The 26,166-nt window shown below is 34.3% G+C and overlaps 1 protein-coding gene across 3 annotated transcripts in view; it reads right to left on the bottom strand.

The window, feature by feature from the left end:
* Positions 1–26,166, bottom strand: part of LOC150079909 (serine/arginine-rich splicing factor 7-like) — a 43,376-nt gene that overhangs the window by 6,158 nt on the left and 11,052 nt on the right. For 2 of the 3 annotated variants that reach the window (XM_090382358.1, XM_090382357.1), the window contains exons 3-4: positions 19,248–19,406; positions 212–326 (exon numbers count right to left, since the gene is read on the bottom strand). In XM_090382358.1, coding sequence (XP_090238484.1) covers positions 212–326; positions 19,248–19,406 — 274 coding nt within the window. Of the gene's footprint in view, positions 1–211; positions 327–18,528; positions 18,836–19,247; positions 19,407–26,166 lie in introns of those variants that run through there. The other variant, XR_016547510.1, reaches the window with a different exon arrangement.

Raw genomic sequence — 26,166 nt, 5'->3', positions numbered from 1 at the left:
TAAGCCTTCCAATGCTGTTGTGTACTTTTGTCTATCGAGATGACATTACTGCCCAAGACGCCATTCAAAAATAATATTGCAATATTAATTAATTCTAATAAAATGTGTAACAAGAATAATCGCCAAGTTTTAAGTTATACATATGTTAGTTACATGCAAGCAATCCAACTTTCTCCCAAGACAAGAATAACACTACTGTTTTAGTACATACTCAACGACTGCGCGATCCAGATTTGCTACGGCTATGGGATCTTTGGCTTCTATTCGGACTTCTACTTGCTGAATGACTTCGACTTGCTGAACGTCCACGAGAGCGAGAACGGCTTCTGAAGTAGAAAATGAATTATGAAATTAACGGAGCTCAATGTATGCAACCTGGACACAATCAACAGAGTTTAAATGCCACTGTGCAACAAACACTGGCTAATTTAGAAGATATTAACATAAGCAGAAGTTTTTATTTGAAGTAAATGCTGAGAACTACGTAAAGAATCACAACTGTCAAAAATATAAACAGTGTTTCTCTGTACTTTATGTGCACTTTTTTTTTTTAAAATATGCTGCTCCTTATCCATTCCATTCACACAAGATACAAACATAGCAGAAGTAAATAATATAAAGTAAAGGATATTATACAGAATATACAATGTAAATATAAAATGAAAGGGGAAACCATATTTCCATGTGAAAAAAATTCAGTTTATTTTTGTATAATTGTCACGTATATCTTACCACACACCTGGTACAATAAATTTATAAATTAATTGTTACTGGCTATGTTTCCAGATCAAGTACACAATCCCATCAACCACACAAAAACAGGAGTTTAATTCTAGACGAAATCAAAAATTCAAATTAAATTTAGCTTTCATGCAAATACTATGTCGGAACATTGATAAATAAATTGCAAATTAAACCTGTTACAAGTAAATTAACACCAAGAGGCTTCTCTTGATGTTAGTATATCTTCATCTATTCATCGTCAACAAGGTGCAGTCTGTTATCATTTTATGTTAATTTACGTAACCAGAAAATCTCATATCAACAGCTTCACCATTTTGCACAGTGATTCCACCCACATGAAAATTGTGCAGGTGTCAATCATATATTAATATACGTTTAATGTGGTTTAACTTGCAATTTTATGACAGTTCCCATTTTTGGCCTAATGATGGGATCAGGCAGGTGATCCAGATGTGTAGCTCATAACAGTCATTCTAGAAAATCATTGTACTAGATATAGAATAGTATATGATTGACAACTGCACAAAAATAAACTCAATTTTTTCAAGTGGAAATGGAGTCTCCCTTTCATTTTATATTTAAAGCAATAAAACAAATGAAGTTTTTTGGAGGCAGCTAAATTTGCTGATTAGGAATTATTTTGAACTGCCAAGATGAATGACATTACTTATGGAGTGCAATATATTCACAGAAAAATTAACAAAAATTAAATTAAATTAAATTAAAAATAACAATAAATAAATAAAACAACAATGTAGTGAAGATTGGTGTAAGCAGTGTTTAGGTTGAAATGGAATTAATCACTGCTAATTTTAAAGCACCTGCATGCACTTAATATTATGATATCAAAACAAGCAAAGGATAACACATTACTAAACCCAATTTCATATCTTCCTTCCATGATATTAACACGGAACATAAAATATTCTCCCTATGAGTCAGGATAAAACTAACCCAATATCACATGTACATTTGCAAACACAATTCCAACCAACCAGATAAGGAAGAGCACATTCTCATTGTATTATTATAAAATGATTTAACTAGTACTTTCACAGTTCCATGTGGCTTTCAATAAGTATATATACTACCAAAAAACTAGAGTGGTCATCCCCTCAATACAGACTGGACTAGAAAAGACAATTACACAGAATCTAAAGTCCGTTTGTTTAAAAGTTACGAGTCCAGACTCTGCAAAGTTGTTGTTAATGTGGGGAGATGGTAGGCTATTAAAAGTAGAAGCTTACAGCATGACTGCAAGAGATTTTGCAAATATTTACTTCAATACACTATGGGTGAGGGGTTTGGTAAATAAGAAAGGTAGTATACATATATATACTACCAAAAAACTAGACTGTCATCCCTTCAATACAGACTGGACTAGAAAAGGCAATTACACAGAATCTAACATCCATTTGTTTAAAAGTTATGAGTCTAGACTCTGCAAAGCTGTTGTTAATGTGGGGAGATGGCAGGCTACTAAAAGTAGAAGCTTACAGCATGGCTGCAAGATATTTTGCAAATTTACTTCAATACATTATGGGTGAGGGGTTTGGTAAAAAAGAAAGGACAACAAAATGTAGCAATTTACAGCTGTTTCAATGTGAGGTTGCACTATATTATGAGGGAAAAGGCTATAATTTTCAAAAGGAAGTAACTTTTATTTGCAGTTCCAAACCAAGGCAGCTCACATGTATGACTGATTAACGCCATTAATTCAATAAGTAGACTTAAGTTTACCACTGTCTTCAATATCTTCCCGACTTTGTGCATTTTAAATTTTTAAACCAAACTGATTAATATATGATGTTTCACTGAAACATGTCAGATAAGGAGGCACCACTGATGAGTTTTAATTATTTCATTTTAGTACTAAGACAATTAGTACATTATTAAAAATCAAATATTTTGGAAATTGATAAGAATGTACACGCCATTATGAATTATTGTTTAACCCTCTACTGCCCAATGTGACATCAGAATCACATACCAATTTATAACGCTTAACGAAATCAGATTTTCAGGACACTGAAACTATTCAATTCAAATGTGGAAGTATATGATGATAAAATTTATGTTTAACTTGGCTTGGCAAAGTAGAATTGAAACTGAAAACAAAAGAAAAGCTTCTAAAGCAGCTTCATGGTTAATCTCTTCCAAACAGTACTTGTCTTAATTTATACACATGGCCAAGGTAAAATTTCACAATTTCAATTATACATACATTTTTCCAGCAGTACCTACACACTGGGCTCTCTCTCTCAGTTGCTCTAAAGTAACAATTTTTTTTTTTTTTTTTTTAACAATGAACTGATCACCAGTTCATACAATCACCTTATGACCAACTCACATACTGTAATTAGCACTACATTATAGTAGTGCTAGAAGAGAGAAATGTCACCCCCATGTGGATTTCAAGTAGTAAACAGTAAATAATATCCCAAAATATGGATACTCTGTTTAGAAGGTATGTACAATTATAAACAATGTGGTGCTTGTATTAATACACACTTTGTCAAGCTGCATGACTATCACAGCAAGGAAAATAAAACATTTTGAATGATCTGCTACTGAATTAACGAAGATACACTTTATTCTGTATTTTATTTTCAGTTTTATGTTTTTTTTTTTAAAATTCTTTTGATCCAATAATGCAAAAGTATTTTCTCTCTCAAGCACATTTATTGGTATTCTCTTTCCTACTGAGCATATGCATGCAGTGATGTTAAAAAGATGACAGCACCTATGCTAAGAAATCATATTTTTCATTTCCATTTTCTGCACGCTTTCCAATAATATTGCAATTTCTGAGATATGTAGAAACAGTTGCAACAGATTGTACCAATCAGCAATTTTACTATTTTCTCATATTACTAATTTGGGCTGTTTAGAAATACAGTATTTAATGCCAACCAAACAGTAGTTTGTAACACAAGATAGGTATGTAAATTCTCCATCGTCCCTATACAGTATGCAATTCTGAAGTGGATAAAAATAAATCTGTTCATGGAAAGGATCTTTTGAACTTTAAATGTGAAACAGAGTAATATTTTATATAACATAGACAATCTGAATTCCATCCCATTACTTTTGACAAAACTAAAAACATTCAATCTGCAATACTGTGAGGAATAAGGATGAACAAAACAACATTAGATATTATATCACAAAATAGAATTCTATCTGCTCCACAAGCATATTTTGCACCACTGCTAACCTTATACTGCAGTAATGGCTGAAATATCCATCTGATGAGTCATGAATTACTTCTAAACTTTGCATAAGCACCAGAAAAATTTATTTTGGAGTAGATACCTGACACTGAACACACTAGCAGAAAAATAAGCAAGTCCTTATGTAAGCTGTACTTATCAGCATTACTACTGCCTAATCAACAAAGGTAAACTATAAAAGATTTCATATGCTTGGCATAATGAAGTATTCTCTGCTAAAGATGGGCACAGGCAACTTGATAACTCTGAAGTCCACACCAATAAATTCAAGAGTTCTGTATTTGGAAGACAGCATATAATTATGGAAAAAATAAATGATTATGTAAAATAAATATCACAAACTATACTACACTGAAATCTGGAAAAAAAAAGTAAACACTTCCACATTTCCAAAAAACACATTTTTGTAAATGTGGGAAGCCAGAAAAGTTGGCAGGTATATAACACTAGGATGGTCCTGATAAGTTTTTACAGGTCTGGAACCCACATTAACCTGCTTACTTAGTACACAAAGAGAGAAGGTTGATCAGAACCTATTGTCACTACTGAGAAGTTACATTTGCATAAAGGGTATACAGTTATAAAATTTGCCAATCACTGTGTGTGAATTGAGGGGAATGTACACATATGTTTTCATGTTTTGATTCAAATGAGGAATTATAGCTCACGGATTTTTTTTTTTTTTTTTTAATGCATATAAAAAAAAAAAGAATGTGTATAAAGTTGTGTTCCAAAGTATATGACCATGCTCATAAGTGATGAGCTCCCCGATTAATAATTATGTTTGTTACTAGGAGTTATAGCTTGTCTGTTTTGCAATAGCAAATGGTAATGCACGAGAGGGACAGAGAAGATAATGGCATAATGGATAACCAGTATTATCTTTTTGTTTGGACAAGAAAGAATTCTTTACTTGAAGTAAATGATACTTTATGGATTAATAAGGATGACAACGTGTCTTTAGCATGAACATAGCCTCCCCTTTATGAGGATGGATCCCTTTTAACTTTACTTTTAAGATTTATGCACATTCAATTTAAACAAATAAAGTATACATATACAGTAAGACCCACCTCCCGTATCTGCAGGGAATAAGTTCCAAGACCTACTGTGGATGGCTGAAACTGCAGACCCCATACATAACGTAATTTTCTTGTACATACATATGTATAATATGTATGTACATATATTGATATGTACTTGCTGTGTGTTTAATTGATAAATTAAACACACAGCAAGACATTACCAACATTAAATACGATAATAAAGTACAGCAGACTCTCGATTTACCGGGACACCTCAAGACTCCAAATTAAAAAAAACCAAAAAAAAAAAAAAAACCACAGAAATCATAAAATTCAAGTAATAACTAGAAGAGGTATAAACAGATGTTTTGCAAGTCGTAAATAAGCGACAAGAACCAGCACTATAAGTCGTCATTGGGAGGATTAGTGTACCTATAATCTTGCAATCCCTGCTGTCTTCACACCTCTCAAAAAAAAAAAAAAAAAAAAAAAAAAAAAAGGAGACCAAATGTTTAGTTTGATTTAGTGCATCATGTCGATTGTCATGTTCTGTCACACCACAAAAGGACAACTTGTTTCGTTATTTATGTCAGGGATGTTGGAATTTTTTTTTGTTTAGAAATCACGAAAATGATGGGCAAACGCAAGAGTTGTGCTTTCAAATTAAACAAAAACTTGAAATTATTCAAAAGTTTGAAAATGGTGCATCCATTAAATCTCTAAAGAATCATTATAATGTTGGTGACCAAACCAGACATTGTAAAAAATAAAGGGAAGCATGGTACTGGATATGAGAGTAACTGAATCAGTGGATACGGAGGCACAACTGTACATGGTTTATAGTTCACCAAAGTTACAAGCTTTCTGTGAAGGGGAATTGCAACTCATGCAAATTCTCAATTACATGGGGATATCAGGAATACCTTTGCATACTCCAAGATCCTCCTATAACTATAAATTTAGACAAATTCAAATATTATCATTTAATTAATTAAAAGAACAATGATTTTTTTCAATACATTTCAATTCATTCTAATTTTCATTAGAATGAATTGAAATGTTTAATGATGTAATAATTCTTATACTATGTATAAGAAATACTGCAAATAATGCTAACGGCGCTAAATACAAATACGAGCTGTATAGCCCCCCCCCCCCCAAATTCTACTTAATGGAAAAAAAAAAAAAAAAAAACCCTCTATTTTTCATTATGTAACTTTGTAATATGATAGTTTAATTGTTACACCCTTTATACTTTTTTTAGAAAGTTTTAAATTTTAAAAAAGGGCTGAACATCAACTGGCAAAAAACATCTAAGTGCCAGTAGTACTGGAAGAAACATTAACTGTTACATTAAGATAATAAAATAAAAAGTAAAACTTTTTTTTCCCTCTCTCTTGTCAAGCACTTTCCCGTAGTTCAGTATTCCTATTTAAGTGTTGTCTCTTTTATCCCATATTGTGTGACTCATGTAAATATTTGAAATTAAAATGTCAATGTCTATGTTTAAAATTTAATCACGAGAAAGTTTAACCCTGTGTCCTCATTAGCCTTGTGAAGTCCCTCTCAAAGTAACAATTTGTTAACAAGCTGTTAACCATTGAGTAAAGATAGAATCTGTATTTTTCTAAATATAGACAAATTTTTACTTGCCATAGTTTTCCCCCAGATTTACAGCACGAGAAGTTTTATCATGGCATATGCCATCACATTTGTTCTATTTTTGACTCATAGTAATGTTAGTGTGAGAACAGCCTGGTGTTGAAACTACAAAGCTCAGAATCACATTTGTTTGTTTGTAGTTACTGTTTGTGGTTATTTATAGAACTCTCCCATATGATCCATACACACCAATGGTTTTAATGATCCTACCCGAGATATTTTTTCAAGATTGATTATTTTTGAATAATAAACAAAAACATAGAAGACAATATTCACTTGGAACAGAGGGTTAGCAACTTGCACAACATTCAAGTTTTGCATATGTCACAGAACACAAAATTTGAAAGGCAATGAAATAACTGATTAAAAAAAAAAAAAAAAAAATAGCTACACATATAATATGCAAAAATATGTACACATACACATTTTAAATTTCACACATTGAAGTTTTTAAAATGAGACTAAATTATCTTTATATTTTATGCCCAAAATGTTTTTTGAATGTAATAGGTATAAAAAACAGCATTTTTAAATAAAATAAGTATGAATCTATTAAGAAAATAAGAAATATTGGAACACACACACACACACACACACAACCTACTTTCCAGAAATAAAAAAGACAGTTATCACCTGTTAGGTCCTGCACTACAATCTGTCACTACTGGAATGCCACCACTGCAGAATTAAACTAAAATGCATTCCAATAAGCAGGCAGATACACACAAATGATGTTACCCAGTTCTGACATGCATTCCCATTAACTTACATGATTCATTTAATCTGTTTATGGGTGCTGGTTACTGGTAAGCAAGCAATCAGCTTTCTGCAGGTTCATACCCTTAGACATCATCTGTTAGGGACACACTGTTGTTTATAAATCCAGGGATGCATAATGAAAGATCTGAGGGAAGCCATTCAAGATGTTGTTATTTGTTTTTTTTTAGGAGCATTACCAACCAAGGCCATATTGCTCTGGGGATATGCAGTGGTCATTCCCTGACCTTTCCGCATCCTCAGCATTTGGTGGTCACGGGCTCAAACCCCGGTCTAATCAAGAAGCGCGTGCTACGTGCTGCTGCTCCTGCCCACGGAGGCGCCCATTCAAGATGAATGCAAAGTTATTTCAGATGTTATATTCAGTGATCCCTCCATCCAAGGTAGGATCCTCATGTGAAAACAACAAAATGGCATAAAAAAGGGACTTTTTAAATCTTCTGCAAAACTATTTGAAAAGTTAGTTTTTAGTTTTTATAACAATGTATCCATATACCAACCAAGGAACATTTCACAGCATGAGAGAAGTTTCTGGTTATAAGGCCCAATTTCTTTATCAGGTTACTGCATACAATATGCCTGTCACCAATATAATGAATTATTTTATTGAATGCTGTTGTAAAAAAAAAAAAAAAAATTGATACACCTATGACAGAGTAACAATATCAACCCACAGCAGGGAATACACTTACTAGGTGACAAAAACCACCAATATTTCCCAAAGAATTTAAAACTAAAATGGATTATAACACCATATCAACAGAGTAACAATTTGTTCCCCCCATTTGTGCTCTCTCAACGTTCAAGTGTACCAAAGTATTATGGTACACAGGTTTTCTTGCATTGATGTATCAAAAATAACAACGTTCAAGGGGATAATAGCACTGAATGCTGTAGGTATGGTGATAAGAATATTTCAAATATATGTGGCATCTTTCCAAGTCCATGTACTTCCTTGGTTTGAATCCAGTCAAGAATTGCAGCTTTGGAATGCCCCATCACTGATAAACCATAAACAGACAGCTGTTAAGCTAAATAATTTTCTTCTTCTGCTTCAATATTTACATATAAACATTCGTTTAGACTTGACAATATTACTGGTACAGATAACTAAGTGACTGTGTTATCACTGAATGTACTGAAAGGGAAGTTATTACAAATAAATAAAAAAAATAACCATGATGAATTGATAGGATTTATCTAATGATATTAAAGCAGGAAGCATAATAGATTGTCAAATTCCTATCATTTATAAATGGGTACAAGTAAACCAGGTGAAATCCCAACAGATTTGAGATGTGCAAATGTCTCTCCAAGTGCAAAATTACCAACTGACTTGTAATTTTAATTATCATAAATTTAATGGTAGGGAAAATCATGGAAGCCATGATTAAGGATGTGGATACAGAAGTGGTCTGCTAAAGGGGAATCATGCCTAACTTATCTGATAAGCTAATTTGTCGCAAAAGAACTGAATGCAAAGAATAATTCTGACTTAATGACTGCTGATTTTTAAGCAATCACTTCAAATTAAAAAAAAATATCAAAAAATTAGCAAAATATTTAATTTTACTAATTAAAATGCTTGTTAGATTTTAACACAGAATGATTATTGGCATAATACATTTAGACTCTGCAGAATTTCGAGGAATGTCAGTAATGAACATCCTTTTCAAGAAAAGGGTGAACAGAAAATGGCATGGAAGAGCCCAAATGGATTAACAACTAATGAAATTGACTTCATCCTCACTAACAGAAGATATATCGTGAATGATGTTACTGTCCCGGACAAGGTAAATGTTGGAAGTGATCACAGAATGATAAGATGCACACTTGACAGAGATGTAAGAAAAGAAAGGAAAGGAAAAAAAAAAAAAAAAACGGACTCGAGTAAATAATACAAAGATCCTTGGGATAACAGAAGAGGAGAAAAAAGTAGTATGTACCGGAACTTAAGAACAAGTCTGAGCTTCTGCAGACTGCTCAGGACCAAGGTATTGCCGATGAATATTACAACTTTCTGAAAGTGATAAAGTCCAAGAAACCTATAGGTAAAAAGAAGAAATCCAAAGAAGAAAAAATATGTCAAGAAACACTTGTCATGATGAACCAAAGACGACAAATGAAGAGCAAGAAAAACACCGACAAGGAGAAAATTGAGTATAATGAGTTATGAAAAGCCATTAGAAGAGACTTAGAGAAGACAATGTTTGTTTGTTATTTGGTTTTTAGGAGAATTAGCAACTAAGGCCATATTGCTCTGGGGATATGCGGTGGTCATTCCCTGACATTTCTGCATCCTCCGTATTTGGTCAGAGAAGACAAGAAAATTTAACACAAGAAAAGTAGAACAAGCATTAAGGGAAAACAAAGGATTTAAATCAGCAGCCATGAGCAGTAATACAGAAAGACAAATGATACTGAAACTGAAGAATAGCGATGGTGTGCTTATAAATAGCAGAGAAGGCATAATTCAAATAGCAGAAGACTACTATAAAGAGTTATACAATTACAGACCAATTAGCTTGTTATCACACATCTACAAGTTGTTCACAAGGGTGATTACTAACAGATTAGAGAGAATACTTGATGAGAAGCAACCAAAAGAGCAAGCTGGCTTTAGGACAGGATTCTCAACTATGGATCACGTTCACCTAATGTCACAGCTAATGGAGAAAGCAAATGAATATAAAACACCATTATGTCTGGCATTTGGGATTATGAAAAGGCATTTGACTCCATACAGCATAAGGCAATGTTTCGGGCATTGGAAGACAAGGCATAGATACCCCATATATTATGATTTTGAAGAAAATATATGAGAATGCTACCTCCTTTATTAGACTAGACTAAACAAAGACAGTAGTAAATTTAAAACTGAGAAAGGAGTTCAACAAGGAGACACAATATCTCTGAAATTGTTTACTGCTGCCCTTGAAAAAGCTTTCAGAAGATTAGACTGATCGCAGAAAGGAATCGATGTGAATGGGAGTACCTAAACCATTTACGATTTACAAATGACATTGTGGTCATAAGCCACGATCCCAAAGAATTAGAGGAAAATCTTAATCAGTTATGCAGAGTCGGTAAGGATTTTGGACCAAAGATGAATATGGCTAAAACAAAAGTAATAATGAACAAGCATGCCACAGAAAGGGATATAATGATTGAAGGAGCAGTAATTGAAAAGGCGGAGTCATATACTTATCTGGGACAAGTCATTAGCTGTAATAATGATAAATGGCTGGAAGTCAAGAGAAGAATAAATTATGGATGGATAGCATTCAGGAAATATAATCACATACTGAGGAGCAATATCCCAATTTATCTGAAACGTAAAATAATGAACCAAAAATACTCCCCACCATGACTTATGGAAGTGAAACTTGGGCACTTACCAAAAGAATGGAAGAGAAATTGAGAACTACACAGCGAAGAATGGAGCAAATTATATTGGGAATCAGACTGTTAGATAAGAAGAGAAACACATGGATTAGGCAGCAAACTCAAGTAAAGGACATTCTTATCAAAACTAAAGAACTAAAATGGTCTTAGGCAGGACACAGCTCGAAGACAGATGGACTAAGAAAATAACAGAACGGTACCCAAGAATAGCTAAGAGAAACTATGAAAGACAATAACGGCAATGGACAGATGAAATTCATGAGTTTGTGTGTAGTAAATGGATGGCCATTACACAAAACAGAAGGAACTGGAGAGTTCTTCATCCTGCAGTGGATTGAAAATGGATGATGATGACATTTAAACTTCAGTAAGGCTTTTCACATAGCTCCCCACAAATTCCTTTTGTACATTAAATGGTAAGACAAAGCACAGTTATAAACTGTTGATAAAGGCAGTTCAACTTGATATCATCATCACATTCTCCAAATCTAGGACTACACAACCAGCTATTGTTTAGCTTTGGCAAACAGATAAACTAGCTGTATGCAACATCCATATGAAATTTCCATTCATAAAATGCTGAGTTTGGCAAGAAATAAGAATGGGTAAAACAGATCTGGAGGTTTGGCAAGAAATAAGAATGGGTAAAACAGATCTGGAGTTATTCTTTTCCATCGATCAGTTCTACAACCAACAAAACAACAACGATTATCAGAACCTGTTTTTAGTGTTATTCTTGCCAAATTGTAAAAATGAAGCATTTTCATAAAATGCAAAAATTGATATTGGTTTCATTTATAAAAATTAAGACAAGCATACAAAATATCAGTTGTTCTACATTTAGATTAACTAAATGCTACTTTTCAAGATTTTAAGAAGTTTGTTTTATTTTATGTTATAGGTGCATATACACACTTACTAAAATCAAGCCTAAATTTGTGAAACAAACTTTCAAAACTACTCAACTGGTCTCAAGTCAGATTGTGACCTTGGATGTCAATGTAAATCATAATTTTAATTTTATCCATTAAATTCTTAGGCCACAAGAAGTAATTTGAATGTCTTAATAAGGATCCATACAAGTAACTTTCAAAATCCAAAATGAATATGCAGAATGGTTTTAACTATAAGGAACAAACTCCTATGAAATAGGCAGACAAATGAAATGCAATTAACATTCCATGAGTTTAACAGTGATGAACAAACTGACATCCTATGGAACTTGGCAAGAATGTGAACTTTGTCGTTATGCCCCGCAAATGAATTATATAGGGTATAAAAAAAAGTTCCATCCCATTGGCCCAGAAGGAAAGTTGTTAGATTTGCATTTCCTGTGTCGTTCGAAATCAAGATAAGCAATTATACACGAGGCAGATTGCATACAGACATGCAGAGAAATTTTTTAATTCTGTTTTAAATCTACATACTTTGAAATGTAAGGCCAAATTTTGAAGATAGGTTAGAAATATTTTGTTTATTTATTATATTATTTTTTCTATTGAGAACAATGAAACAAAATTATATTTTAGTTTGGGGATCTGCCAGCAAAATTATGAATCAAAAGGAGGCACCATGCCAAAAGAGTGTGTGACCATGGTTTTACAAGATACAATGAATGATCGTGACTCTCAGGGCTAGTCTTTTTTCATGACAGTATACTAAAAAGCAACGTTAGCAGAGAAATGCACTGCTCTGACATGATTTAATTCAAAATAATGTAATATGAAAGGTCATTTTTACTTTCATACTAAATAATGTCTTAAATCAAAAGAGCAAAGGATAAAATGTGGACCAAATGTGCTTTTATGATCACCTCTGATGGCAATATAAATCACAAATCGACATTCCAAGTAACATAGCATTGTGAGCTATTTTCAAGTCATGAAGACAGTTTAGAACCAGATGACTGCTTACTCTCAAAGAAATGATCTTTTTGAGTATAGAAAGAATGCACTGAGCAAGTTGGTTGAAGTATGTTTAACATTTCTAGTGCCAGTACAAATTTCAAGCTGCTAATCGTTTTTTACTAGACTATATTAATCAATAATTAATACATATGCAGACCTGAGCAATTTGAATGTGGCATAATTGCTGGAGCCAGGTTCAAAGGTGCATCTGTGACAAATATGTCACCCTCAGCACAACTGATGAATAATGGCAGACCAAACACGAATCAATTATCATGGGTCAGGAGAAACCTGACCATTAAAAAAATTTCACCAATCACAACATGTGTTAAATTCTGCCTGTGTGTCCAATAGTGCTAGGAGCATAGGCTGGGGACCACTGATTACTAGCTGATGTGATGTGTTATCCTTCATCCTTTTTTGTTATAAAGAAGTGTGCATGAATGGAAAACAGCTGAAAAATTATTTCCCAGAAAGCCTGCACTCAAATCATAAATTCTGAAAGTTCTGAAATGGTGTAGTGCATTCACCTGGTATTGCCCTGATTCCCTTATCCCAAGTAGACAGTCATTTAATTAGCACAGGCTACATAAACCATTCTCATCAACTGTCCATATGCCATGCTACAATTAGCATAACCTATACTGCCAAGCATTGATCCAAGGATCATGACAACAAAATTACCTATCTGTCATGACCTTATAATACAAGCCTTATGTTGGACAATTATCTGACAGTCCTCTCATACACCAGCAGGAATTTCTGGAGAAGCACCTGTGACAGAAGTTTCTGTTACCATCCAATCTGTATGAATTATGTTAGATGCTTGTAGGACAGTTCTAAGATATTTGGGATTCCAAAGCACACTTAGTGGTCCAAGATGTTTCCATTATCCTGTCCACCATACAACGTAAAGAGAAATATATACGTTTAGCAGATCCTCAAAATTAAAACAAAAATCTATAATTTTATTTTATTTTGTAAGTTTGTGATAGAACTTTTATGATTACCAATAAATCACTAAAAATAGAAAATTTGGACTAATAATAACAGTTATGGTAATTACATCTTGAAACAAAAAGATATGCTTCAACTACATAAATGTTTTTATTATCCCTGCTTTGGGGTAGATAGTGAGGTTTAACTTCATTGGATACTCTTATCCTTTGGATGGATCAGGTTTCCATATCTTCCTGCACCAGATGGATTCTACAAGAGCAGGAACAGAAAATCAGAATGAAAGCACTTAAAGAAAACAGCATGCCATGCTGAAGGATTTCGTGTGTTTATTTCTGGGCAGATAAGGAACCACTGCTGAATAAATGAGAGGGATGATTACTGAAACTGTTACTACCCTAATGCAGGAGTAAAATATCAAATTCTCCAGTCTCCATATCAAATATTTGGAATAATTCTGAAGTGAGAAAAACATAAGGTGGCTGTTAATCTTCTTCCAAATAATGAGTCAATAACAAATTCGGACATGCTCTAAAATGGGTGGAGGTAGTGGTATCTATCCCAGACCACTTATCTTCAGGTAGAGTGACTCTCACTTTAAAACCCTGCACCATTCTCTTCCAAACCAGCCCTCCAAATGCTGTCACAATATCACCTAATTACCACCAAGTCATTAAACCACCAAAGATACCAATCGTCTTGATGAGGTTTGAGAACTCCTCATGTCATGGAAAGTTCCTACCTAGAATTGTTTTCAAGGCTTCTACACTAAATTTCTTGACACAATAAGACAACCACTCCTCAGCAACTGTCCCATTTATTGTCTCTTTACAGCTCTAAGTGGATAAGTATCTCTTAAACCATGGCTGGCAAGCTAGGGTATAAATATCAAAAGGGACACAATTTTAGAGTAGGTACCATAAGATGGACAGGTGTGCTAGTACTTTAATCCCAAAGTGAAGAGTTCCCATAAACCATTACCACTCCTGAAAAACAACAGCATGCAGTTCCTTATATGCAGAGCTCCCTATCAGAGTGAACTGAAAACACAAGACTTAAAATGACATGTCACACTGCAATGCACAAATCAATTTCCAGAGAATATTTCGAACTTGCATGTAAAACTACATATAGTAACATTTTCCCTTTGTAAGTGGTTATTATAATTAAAACGCCGAGAACAAGAACTTAAATAACATGGTTTACAATGAAAACACTTACACCACATGAAAAGATGAAGTTTATTTTGTACTTCTAAATTTTTCCCCGCTGTGATTGAATTAGTTAATTTCAAATGTGAGGGTTGTAAGTTTCTTTGGAAAATTGAGTTTTCATCCAGCAAAACTGATCATGGAAGTCACAGTTTAAAGAAATAGTATAGCGTTGCCTCAGTCTTAGTTTCTTTGGCACAGATACAACAGTTATTATTTAACATGCAAGAAAACATTTTTAACAATCTGGATATAACAAAAATATTTCAGACTTTGCTGCATAGTTAATCTTGAAATCTTCAATAAATTTCATACGACAGAGAATGGATTAAATTTTATAAAGTTGGTTTTTCTCTTAATTATTGAACGTGCAAAAAAAAAAATGATTACAGAAATTAGGGTCATATAATATTCTTTGAACTTTTAGAGAGTTAAACAGAATTTGCTAATAATAATTATAGCTAAATATTTTATAAAGAAACAGGGTACTATTTTAATGCAGATAAAAAATAATACACAGAAAATTTTCATAATATTAGTTTCAGAAAATAATGCAAAACCGAATTGTTTTATCTTGATCGTCAGTGGGACATTATTATACTTCTAGGGTCATTGTCAATAGACATTAAGTTATATTAGGTCAACTGGAGGATAAAAGTGGTTGCTTCTAAAGATGGTATTCGCCAATGAGTTCTTGAATACTTATTGAACAGTAAGAAATCAAAGTTATCTCCAACTATTAATAAGGATAATCCCAAGAACATATAAAAATTTAAGAAGCAGCTGAATGGACATATAGGTTGTATAGATCCCAATGTAGCAAAAGCCTCCAATCAATTATTTCTTCACTTCTAGAAAAGACCCCTCTTAATTGCAGACGAATACATAAAATATTTACATATTTTCTTTCATAAAACATATTCCTAGCTTTAAGGATTCTGATTGTGATCCTTAAGTAAATTTATTGTGGCCCAAATCCCTCATTTTTAGGTTCAGCCTGGTTTGGTTTTTATGGTGCATGGGCAACTAAGGCCATAATGCACCAAGTCCACTCATCTTTAGGGGAGTATCTGTTAGTAAATTCAACATATGTAAGATTCATTATATCCTTTTCCCCATTACTCTAACACTGCTAATATATTCTAATAGTGTTCAACCTTCATGATCAAAACTGGATGCAAAGTATACGCAAATTTTGTTTTCAGTTACTGCATTAAAACATCCCACCACACTATACTACTATCCTATAAATTATATTATCCCAATTTTGAAGTTTCGAACCCACATGTTCCGTGAATCTCATCTTTCAAGAAAAATAAACCTTACCAAAATTAATTCTATTCTACGATGTATAAAATTCATTGTATAAACTCAACAATTAGAATTCTGCAAAGTTTAAAATGAAGCCTTTCAGCCACTGATTTTAGTTATGACCAAATTCACGAGCACTTTTTTTTTTTTTTCGTATGATAGAAACTTAATACAGGCAGTTCTTGCTTTATGAGTTTCTTTTTTTTTTTCTGCAAAGTATCAAGTATCAACAAAATCAAAAATATGAACATTAATTGCAAAAAATGAATGTTAAACATTCACAAATACTGCATTTCAAACCACGTGCGTGGCTATACAATACAGTGTACCCAGCTTTACGACAGTAATCTGTTCCAGACACACCACCGTATCATGAACCCAATAACACTGTTTTTTGGTAATTCGTTCCACAACTCAGAAGTTGAAATCTTTGCTATATAACTCTCTAAAAGACCATTTTTATAGTGCAAATTGCATTACTTACCAATTCAAATCACTAAAATGCACTACACTTTCATTGTTATCATATGTTCTGTTATAAGAACCAATTCTGAACACCTTTGTGACATTTATCTAAAGCACATTTCTGGAGGTCACGACCATAAAACAATATGCACTTTCTGTTACTGCAAGCAATTATAAACGGGTAGTAAACTCGATGTTATTGCATTTGCAAAAATACTGATAGCTGGAATTGTGTTTTTTTTGCTTTATTATGGTGAAATGTGTTTCCCCTTTACTGAAATCTTCAATCGTATAAAAAACAAATAAATTTTCAGAATTTCTTTTTATTCATTTCATTCTCTTCATTTCTTTTATTTTTAAAGCTTCGTAAACTTGTTACTCCATGCAAACTGTGTTAGTTGCAATTTGTGAACTCTGTTAAAAAAATGCTTATGCATCTATTGAAATTTATAAAGAAAATAGAAGATTATCTTGGAAACAAACACTTTAAGCATTTCCAACAAACCAACGAGTGCCGAGCCAATAATAAGTGATCAACAAGTGTGCATTTAGTCGATGATGAAGAATAAACATTCTTTAAAATTTGTCATAAATAATTTTTTTATTATAATTTGCTTGATTTTACATGCTACGTTTTAATTTCTTTGGATAAATCAATCATTGTTTAAACAAACTAGTTAGCTAACTAATTTCACTGTTGAGAACGTAACCCCTATTTTCAATATATGTCTATGGGATTTAATTCCCGCTTTACGAGCGCACGCTAGGAATGAATTAACTCAAAGTCAAGAACTACCTGTATACATTAATCTTTTATTTGTATAGAATTGCTTCCTTATTGGCCTGATGGTCACAAAGTTGATCCAAACTCAGTGAGTGAATGCAGTTTATCAAAAGTTTAATACTGGGTGTGGGAAGTACATCTTTGGATAAGTACAAAAGTAAACTTTCTTTCCCTTCCCCCATGTGGATTAAACATCTTTTCTTGTAATTCACATTATTTAAGACCCCCACGTAATCTTTTTTTAAAACAAAGAAAAAGTTATAAAACATGGTCTTATGTTTCATAACTTTTCATATTTTCTCTAGTTGTATATTACAGACAATTAAGATTAACTCGATAATCTTAATTTGTAGGAAATACAACCACCTCCAATCTCCTGAAAATTACAAACACTTACTACATTGTAGAAATTATGTTACTATATGTGAATACTTTTAGAGAGGAGAAAAATAAAGGCATTTATCTCAACATGAAACACACAAGCAGCATGGAGATATTTATATATTAAATTCATAATTTACTTTAGATTAAATGAATTAAAATATTTAGATTTACAAGTTTATACTTTAAATTTACAACTGGCTTGAAATGAGAGGCATAGCCATTAGCTCAAATGTTTGAAAATTAGTTCATATAACCAGATAATTCGTTCAAAGCAGTAGTATCAATGAATTATAATTGTTCTCAATTATCTTTTGTATCTCCAACATTAAAGGACATTATTTGTTCTGGTCACAAAAGATGCCTTACAAAGAATTCACTCTTAAAGAAATTATTATTCTGAATTCTTTCAAGAAATAGAGGATCACCAATTTCATACAAAACAGAAAACAGTGAGTGGATTCACCCAAAAGTGTATTAATACCTAACTGCACACAAGCCATGTTGTTTTGAATATGTCAGAATTAATTTAACTTTATAATTTAATTAACTACTTCCCTGATAATCTAAATAGTAAGATATTAAACAGTATACTAAATCAAAAAGGAAACAGTACAATAACCAGTTACCCATTTCCACGAATTTATACTTAATAAACCCCACTACCTTGTGTGTGTGTATTGGCACAAGGAGCAGTGATTCTGGAAATTGTTGACCCACAGATGAATGCTGGGGTTGACCCCATAGTTGAAACCATGGCAACCAATGAAGACCACTCTGCTGAGAAGAGCAGTGTAGAGCTGAGATGACCACAACACGAAGTATGTGATTGTTGAGGAGGAGAGATGAGGACTAACTAGACGGAGGAGGCTGTTGACTCGCCACAGTTGATGTCATGAGTAGATGTATGTTGAGTCAACCCAAGAAGCGTTGAGTAACTAGCCGAGTTTTACGTGAGAGAGGCTGCTTTAGCCTACAAAACATAAGTCAGGTAAATAAGTTTCATTCAAGTTTACATAAAAACTAAAATTCTTTTAAAATATAATATGTCAACTGATTTTATATCCTTTGATTCTCTTGGGTGCAAATCAACATCTTTTAATGGCATAAAGACTTATATCACATTGGCAATTCTCTTCAAAAACAAAAAAAAAAATAAAAATAAAAAAAATAAGAAATAAAATAAAATAATAATTCAAGATGTTTAGGAGTTTTTCTTTTAATCTATTAACAGATGTGATGTTCGGTGTTAAAAAAGCCAAACGAATATTACGATAGCTAGTGCAATGTCAAAAATTGTTTTTAACAACTGTTGACAATACAGTAAAGTGGCAATATAAATTAATCCTACAAAAAAAGAAACAAAAAAATCTGCATGACTTCACCTTGATTGGCGTCGTCTACTATATTTGCAGTCTCTAGCAAAGTGGCCCCTCTCACCACACTCATAGCACCTTTCTTCGGGATTTCTAGGTGGTGGACGATAGGAATGTCTTGATTTACCAGTTGAAAGCTCTACACGAACACGTCGTCCACAGAGCATTCTGAAATTGAAAACACATAAAATAATCACCTACACTTTTAATTTTTTTGAACTTTCTTTTTTTATAACAGATTTTATGACAGTAGACATTTACTATACTTAGATAAACTAATGTGGAACTAGCTGCCACCTAGTGCAGAATTGTGTAGCATGATGCCTACAGTTGCAAATTTTGGACAGCCTTCACCTCAAATATTCTATGGGTTTGGAATCTAGAAGGTTGACTAGCAAGAAAGGAGAACAATTGACTGTGGATAATGTCAACCATCATGGCACTGTTGCAGATGGTAATTTTCTACTTACACTCTTCTAGTTGTGGCTATGGGGAGGTCTAAGTAATGTGAATGGGGGAAACAATATTACCATTAAGACAATGAGTATATCTCACTACAAGTGGATGCCATACCTATGCCTAAAATTGATCATTCTGCAACCCCCCCACCAAATCTGTACCATATCTAAATTAACAGATCACGAATTGTTATGTGAAAAGAACCAAACCTCTTCAAAATTACCTAATCCATCTTCCAAATATGTGATCTCAGTTCTAATCTCAATTATATACAGATGTACAATTCTATCCACAATGGGTTAAACCCACTTACTTTTCTGCCAAAATCTTAATTATCAATTGCCAACACAACCAACACATCTCACTTGTCCTAATTAGTTATTTATTTATTTTTTTTAGGAGCATTAGCAGCTAAGGCCATATTGCTCCGGGAATATGCGGTGGTCATCCCCTGACCTTTCCACATCCTCCGTATTTGGTGGTGACGGGCTCAAACCCCGGTCTAATCAAGAAGCGTGTGCTATGCACTGCTGCTCCTTCCCACCTGGCTACGGAGGCACCACCTAATTAGTCACTCTATGATTCCATCTTTAACGATTATACATGTGCACATGCCCACTCTGATATTCCTTGTCAGATTTCCTGATCTAGAAACTCCTCTGGCTTAAAACATATCACTCAACCTTTCATTTTTAATTTTTGAAACTTAACTTTTTTATCCTCTGCATACGTCAGATCATATCGGCGATGACCTTTTTCTCCATAAAGCCTGTCGCACAGCCATTCTTAACCTAATGTATGATATTACAAGGTTGCAAAATGGGATGGATGATCTTGTGCTATTTACATTCCTATTTGCCTCAAATTGACTATGATTTTAAATGTTGCAAATATTTGCTCAAATTGCATAACTGAAATTATTCTTGTAGGGATGAAACTCTTTATTCCTCATTAAATACAACTTAATTGACTCGCTTGTATTCAAACCTACAGCTTCACTTTCTTCCTACAGTTTGAAAAGGCTAAGAGTAGAAAACTGCATTTTGTCCAAATGTTGCAGCCAATAGCTAAAGCTATTGGCTGCAACTTCCATCCATAATTCCACCTGTTACATCCTAATACACTACTATTGTATCCTTGTCTGAAGATAGTCAATGTTATTTCAATTCTTGCATCTTAAAAAAAGCTCATGTCATTTTCCAATAGAAAGACATTACAAGATCCTGAACTATCATAATGCAAAGGAATCTCCAGGTCCCAATGGTGGTTGTGGTTGTTGTTGTTGTTGTGGTGGTGTTTTCTGGTGCAAGGGCAACTTAGACCATATTGCACCTCCCAAATCAATTGACTTTACATACAGGAACTGCTTGTACAGCAGTTAGAAACGATCATACATTTGAATTTGTTTTAAATAGAGAAATAATTCAGAGAGATTTGATTCTTTACCTATGATGCTATCTAGAGACAGAGGTTGTTTCAGATCTGAGATGAAACTAAAAGCCATTCGTCGGGCGTTGTTAAACAAGCAACATTCGAGAAGTATATGTTTTACTGTAAGTGGTTGCGAGCAGTTTGCACACTGAGGAGGATCCTTCCTTGTAAGCAGATATAGATGGGTGAGGTGAGTGTGACCTATTCGGATTCTGGCTAAGATTACTTCTTCTTTTCTATTTTTACGAAGGCTAGAAGTCCATAATTGTGGTTCAGGTTTTATTTGAAATAGCTTGTTATTTGTTTGCATTTTCCAAAGAAGTGACCATTGTTCCATGCATGTTCTCTGTATTTTGTGTCTATAATCAGGATATGGGATTAGATCATTTCTTGAGGCTATAATGGAAGGATGCTTTGCAGCATCATCTGCACATTCATTTCCTGGAATACCACTGTGGCCAGGGATCCAAGAAAAGATAACAGTTTGTTGATGCTCATGAAGCTGCATCAGCTTATGAGTTTTAATAAAGGGTTGCCGACCGGGCTAGCCGAGTGGGTAAAGTACCTGCCTGGCAACCCAAAGGTCGCGGGTTCGATTCCTGCCTCGGGCTTGGATCAAAGTACTGCAAAAACCTTGGGAGGTGCAATATGGCCACAGAAGCCGATGCGCCAACAACTACCAAATCAAAAAAATAAATAAATAAAGGGTTGTTAGGTGAGGAAATGCCTTTCAAAGCTAAAATAGCACTTTGTGAATCAGTATATATTACAGTTGGTCGTCGACTTACGACCGACTTCTGTTCTGACTGACAGGTCGTATGTCGGCCATATATTTATTAACAGTATTTTTTAACCTTTCTAATCTTTTTATTATCTTTATAATTTATTTTTATAATCTTTTAAATTTTTATCATCTTTTATTTTTCATTTTAAATACAGTAATGCTTTTATCTTTTACTTCGTTTCTACGCCTAGGCTATCTCTCTCTAGGAGATTAAATTCAAACGCTCTGTACATTTTAATTGGTTTATTATTCATACTGTTTATAAAAAATACAAAACTACGATCTATAATTACATATACAGTATTGTCATAATTTGAAAACTAATACTGTACATAATGTACTGTAAACACAAAAATACAATCTAAAATTAATGTAAAAATCAATACAAATGAAATTTACAAAATCAAATTTTTTGTGGTCGTAAGTCGACGACCAAGTGTATACTTTTATTTATTGACAGCAGTGAGATATTTTTCAGAGCGAGCATAATGGCATGAAGCTCAGTGGTATAACTGCTACATTTGACTGGAAGTGAAAATGAGATAGTTGAATTAGGGAAGACAGCAGCTGCACCCACTTGATTGTCAGACTTTGAACCATCAGTATAGATCTTGGTGAATTCGGGGTACTTTTGTGTATGAGAATAATGTAGTTGTTGGATGTTAATCATTGCTATAGAACTTTAACCCCATTGCTCAAGGTATTCATGAGAAGAAAGTGTGAAGGTAGACCACGGGGGATCTGGAACTTTTGATTCTCTGAGGATATTATCAAATTGGATGTTCCAGCTTTCTATTAAAATCTGCAGTCTGAATTGTTCTGAGTTTATTTGTATAGTGGGTTTTCCACAGAGGATCATGCAGGAGTGGCCAAACAGGATGAGTAGGCAGTCTTTTAATTTTAGCTGAGTAATTCATCAGCAACATTTTTCTTCTGAATCTAAATGGAGGTTCGTGAGCCTCAACGTAAAGACTTTGAACTGGTGATGTTCTGTATGCACCTAGAGCTATCCTAAGAGACGAATGTTGGATGGGCGCAAGATGCGTTAAGGTGCTTTCCCTAGCCGAGTCATAAACAGGTGCTCCGTAGGCGATCTCTAGCTGAGATCTAATTAGGGACTTATATAAGTGGAGCAGGGTATAGCGATCTGCACCCCAAGATGTACTGGAGATTACCTGGAGTATATTAATTTTCTTTGCACAAGTGGTTCTTAGATATTTTATGTGCTCCTGGAAATTTAATTTCTTATCAAAAATTAGCCCTAGGAGACGAATACTGTTTACGATTGGTATAGGGTGATTGGCCAAGTGCAACTCAGGTTCAGGATGCATTCTGTGCTTTGTGCAGAAATGTATGGCTGTAGATTTGTGGCTTGATAGTCTGTATTCCCAGAATGTCCATCCATTATGGACATTCTGGGAATGGCAGGATATGGTAAGGTCATCCAACCTTACCATATCCTGCACAACAAGTCAACGGTGTTTGGAATGCAGTTTATGATATTGTTTATTCATAGTGAGAACAGAGCCCTGTGGAACTCCTTCTTCTTGTATATATGTTTGAGATAAAACCTGCCGGTACTTAACTTGGAAAGACCTGTGTCGAAGAAAGCTTTGAATAAAATATGGTAAGTGCCCTCTCATATGAATAGAATGGAGATCTCTTAGGATGCTGTATTGCCATGTGGTATCAAAGCCTTCTCTATATCAAGGCATATCATGACGAGATGTTGATTTCTAATGAATGCATTCCTTATGATTGATTCAGCTTTTGTCATAAGGTCTAGGGAAGATCTATTCTTTCGAAATCCAAACTGATTATGTTTTCGGATTCAAGGTACCAGGTGAGTCGATGGTGAACCATTTTTTCCAAAGTCTTACTCAGGCAGCAGGTTAGAGAAATTGGTCTATAATTGTGTGGAATCGAGTGATCCTTTCCAGGTTTCGGTATAGCTATTATATAAGAATGTTGCCAGGAGGTCGGGAATATATGTTCTGAGAATATCCGATTGTAAAGTTTAAGCAATAAAGATAGTGATTTCTGATTGAGATGTTGAAGCATTATATAGTAAATTCAGTCTGGGCCACGAGCACTGTTTCTTGAGGTATATATAGCTTCTTTCAGTTCAGATATTGTTAATGGTTGGTTATATGGTAAATGGCATGTAGCTTTGAAGTTCACTTTCCTTTCCTCAGTTTCGGCTTTAATTTTTTGGAAAGACCGTTGATATGCGCTTGAGGCAGATAATTCACAGAACACAGTTCCTAAAGCATTGGCAATCTCTCCAGGAGAGGAGATCTCCTACCCATTCCAGTTAATAGTAGGAGAAGGTGATACATGATATTTTCCACTTAGCTTCTTTATTTTATCTTTGTTGATTGAGGAGGCGAATTTCACATATGAATCATTTTTTGGCCTTTCGCCGGATGAAAAGAGCTATGGCTCTCAGTCTCCTGAAGTTAATAAGGTTGGCAGTGGTGGGATATTTGCGGAAGGTATTCCGTGCTGCATTTCCCCCCCTTTTTCACTTTATTGCGATCACCATTCCACCAGTGATTGATATGCCGATGGTTTCTTATTTGAGACTTTGGGATGGTGGCTGTTGCAGCTGTTAGTATCTGCTTTGTAATATATTCGGTGGCAGCGTCAATAGGAGAAGATGTAATGATATCCTCATCAAAAGATACATGATTGGTAAATTTTGTTCAGTTTGCTTTGGAAATTTTCCACAGAGTTTTTGCTTGTGTTTGTTTGAAATGGGTGGTTTGAATGCTACAAATCAGCAGAAAATGATCGCTGTTTAGAAGATTGTCGTGTACTGTCCACTCTATGGTTGGGAACAGGATCGGAGAGCAGATTGAGAGATCGATAGCAGTGCTTGACCCAGTAGGAAAATGGATGTAAGTGGGTAAGTCAGTGTTCAACAGTGTCAGATTCTCTCTATCAAGTAGCATTTCAATAAGTTTGCCACGGCCATCTGAGACCGGTGAACCCCACAATGGATGATGTCCATTAAAATCGCCTAATAGACAGATCGGAGATGGTAATTGAGAAATAAGGTTTTCCAGATCCTGAAATGTGCATGGATGATTTGGCAGAAGATATATTGAGACCACTGTCAATGTGATACCAATAACTATACGTGTAGAAGTTGTTGAACTTCTAATGGTGTTTTCAAAGGAATGTGCCTGGAAGGGACTCATGATTCCACAAGTACAGCTACTCCTCCATGAGGGCTGTTAGTTTCAGATCGATCTTTTCTGAAGATGGTATAATTTTTGACCGAAACGGAGATTTTTGGTGTTAAATTCGTTTCTTGTAGGCACATAGCAGCTGGTTTGAAATGATGAATTAATTCATCGATATCGTCAATACTGCTGCGAAAACCACTGCAACTGCAGTGGTTTTCGCAGCAGTATTGACAGAACTAAATAATGGAACAAATCTGTATGATTTGATCCATTATTTAGTTCTGTGGGTAGAAGTTGAGTCTGTCTGTTTTTTGTGGGTGGCTTGTTTACCTCTTTCGAGTTTTGATTTTTTCTTGAAAAATTAGGGTGTTCTGAGTTATTGCTTTCTTCCATATCGCCATCTGCATGTATTTCAAGCAGATCTTGGTTAGTTATGTCATCTGTGTCCATGCTTGATATATGAGATTGCTTTGCCTCAACAGGATCTGATTTCTGCAAATTATCCACTGCTTGACAACGGGGAGGTCTCTGGGATGGAACTGTTAGTGGTGTATTACTGCATTAGTCTACTACGTTTGGTGGAGTTGGATGTTTGACCGAGAGGACTAACCGAGCCCAGTTGGAGATCGATGTGTCTGGAGGAATGGTCACTTCAGTCTGACATGCTACTGATTGGTGACTGTGAGTAGCAGAAGCATAGGTGTGTTTTGGCATACTTAATTTTACTTGTTTTCTTGCCTCTTGATAGGAAACCTTATTTTCAATTTTATATTTTTTCCCCAACTTCCAGAGGTTGCAGTCTTTGGAATAAGCGGGATGGTTGCCTTTGCAATTTGGACAATGTGGAGTTGGTGCCTTACATTCTGTTTGTGCATGAGTTTTACACCCACAGTTTGCACAAGTTGCATCTCCATGGCATGCTGTCTGGGAATGGCGAAATTTCTGGCATTTAAAACATCTTAGAGGGTTCGGGATATAGGGCCGTACGCAACAGTTTAAATATCCTGCCTTGACTGAAGATGGTAGGTTTGGAGAACTGAAAATTAAAATTATACTCCGGGTA

This window comes from Mastigoproctus giganteus, chromosome 10, assembly GCF_048544385.1.
Source record: "Mastigoproctus giganteus isolate SK-2022 chromosome 10, ASM4854438v1, whole genome shotgun sequence".
Taxonomy (NCBI): Eukaryota; Metazoa; Arthropoda; class Arachnida; order Uropygi; family Thelyphonidae; genus Mastigoproctus; species Mastigoproctus giganteus.
Note: the sequence above shows the minus strand (reverse complement) of the source record. Positions and strands in the feature narration are given on the sequence as shown.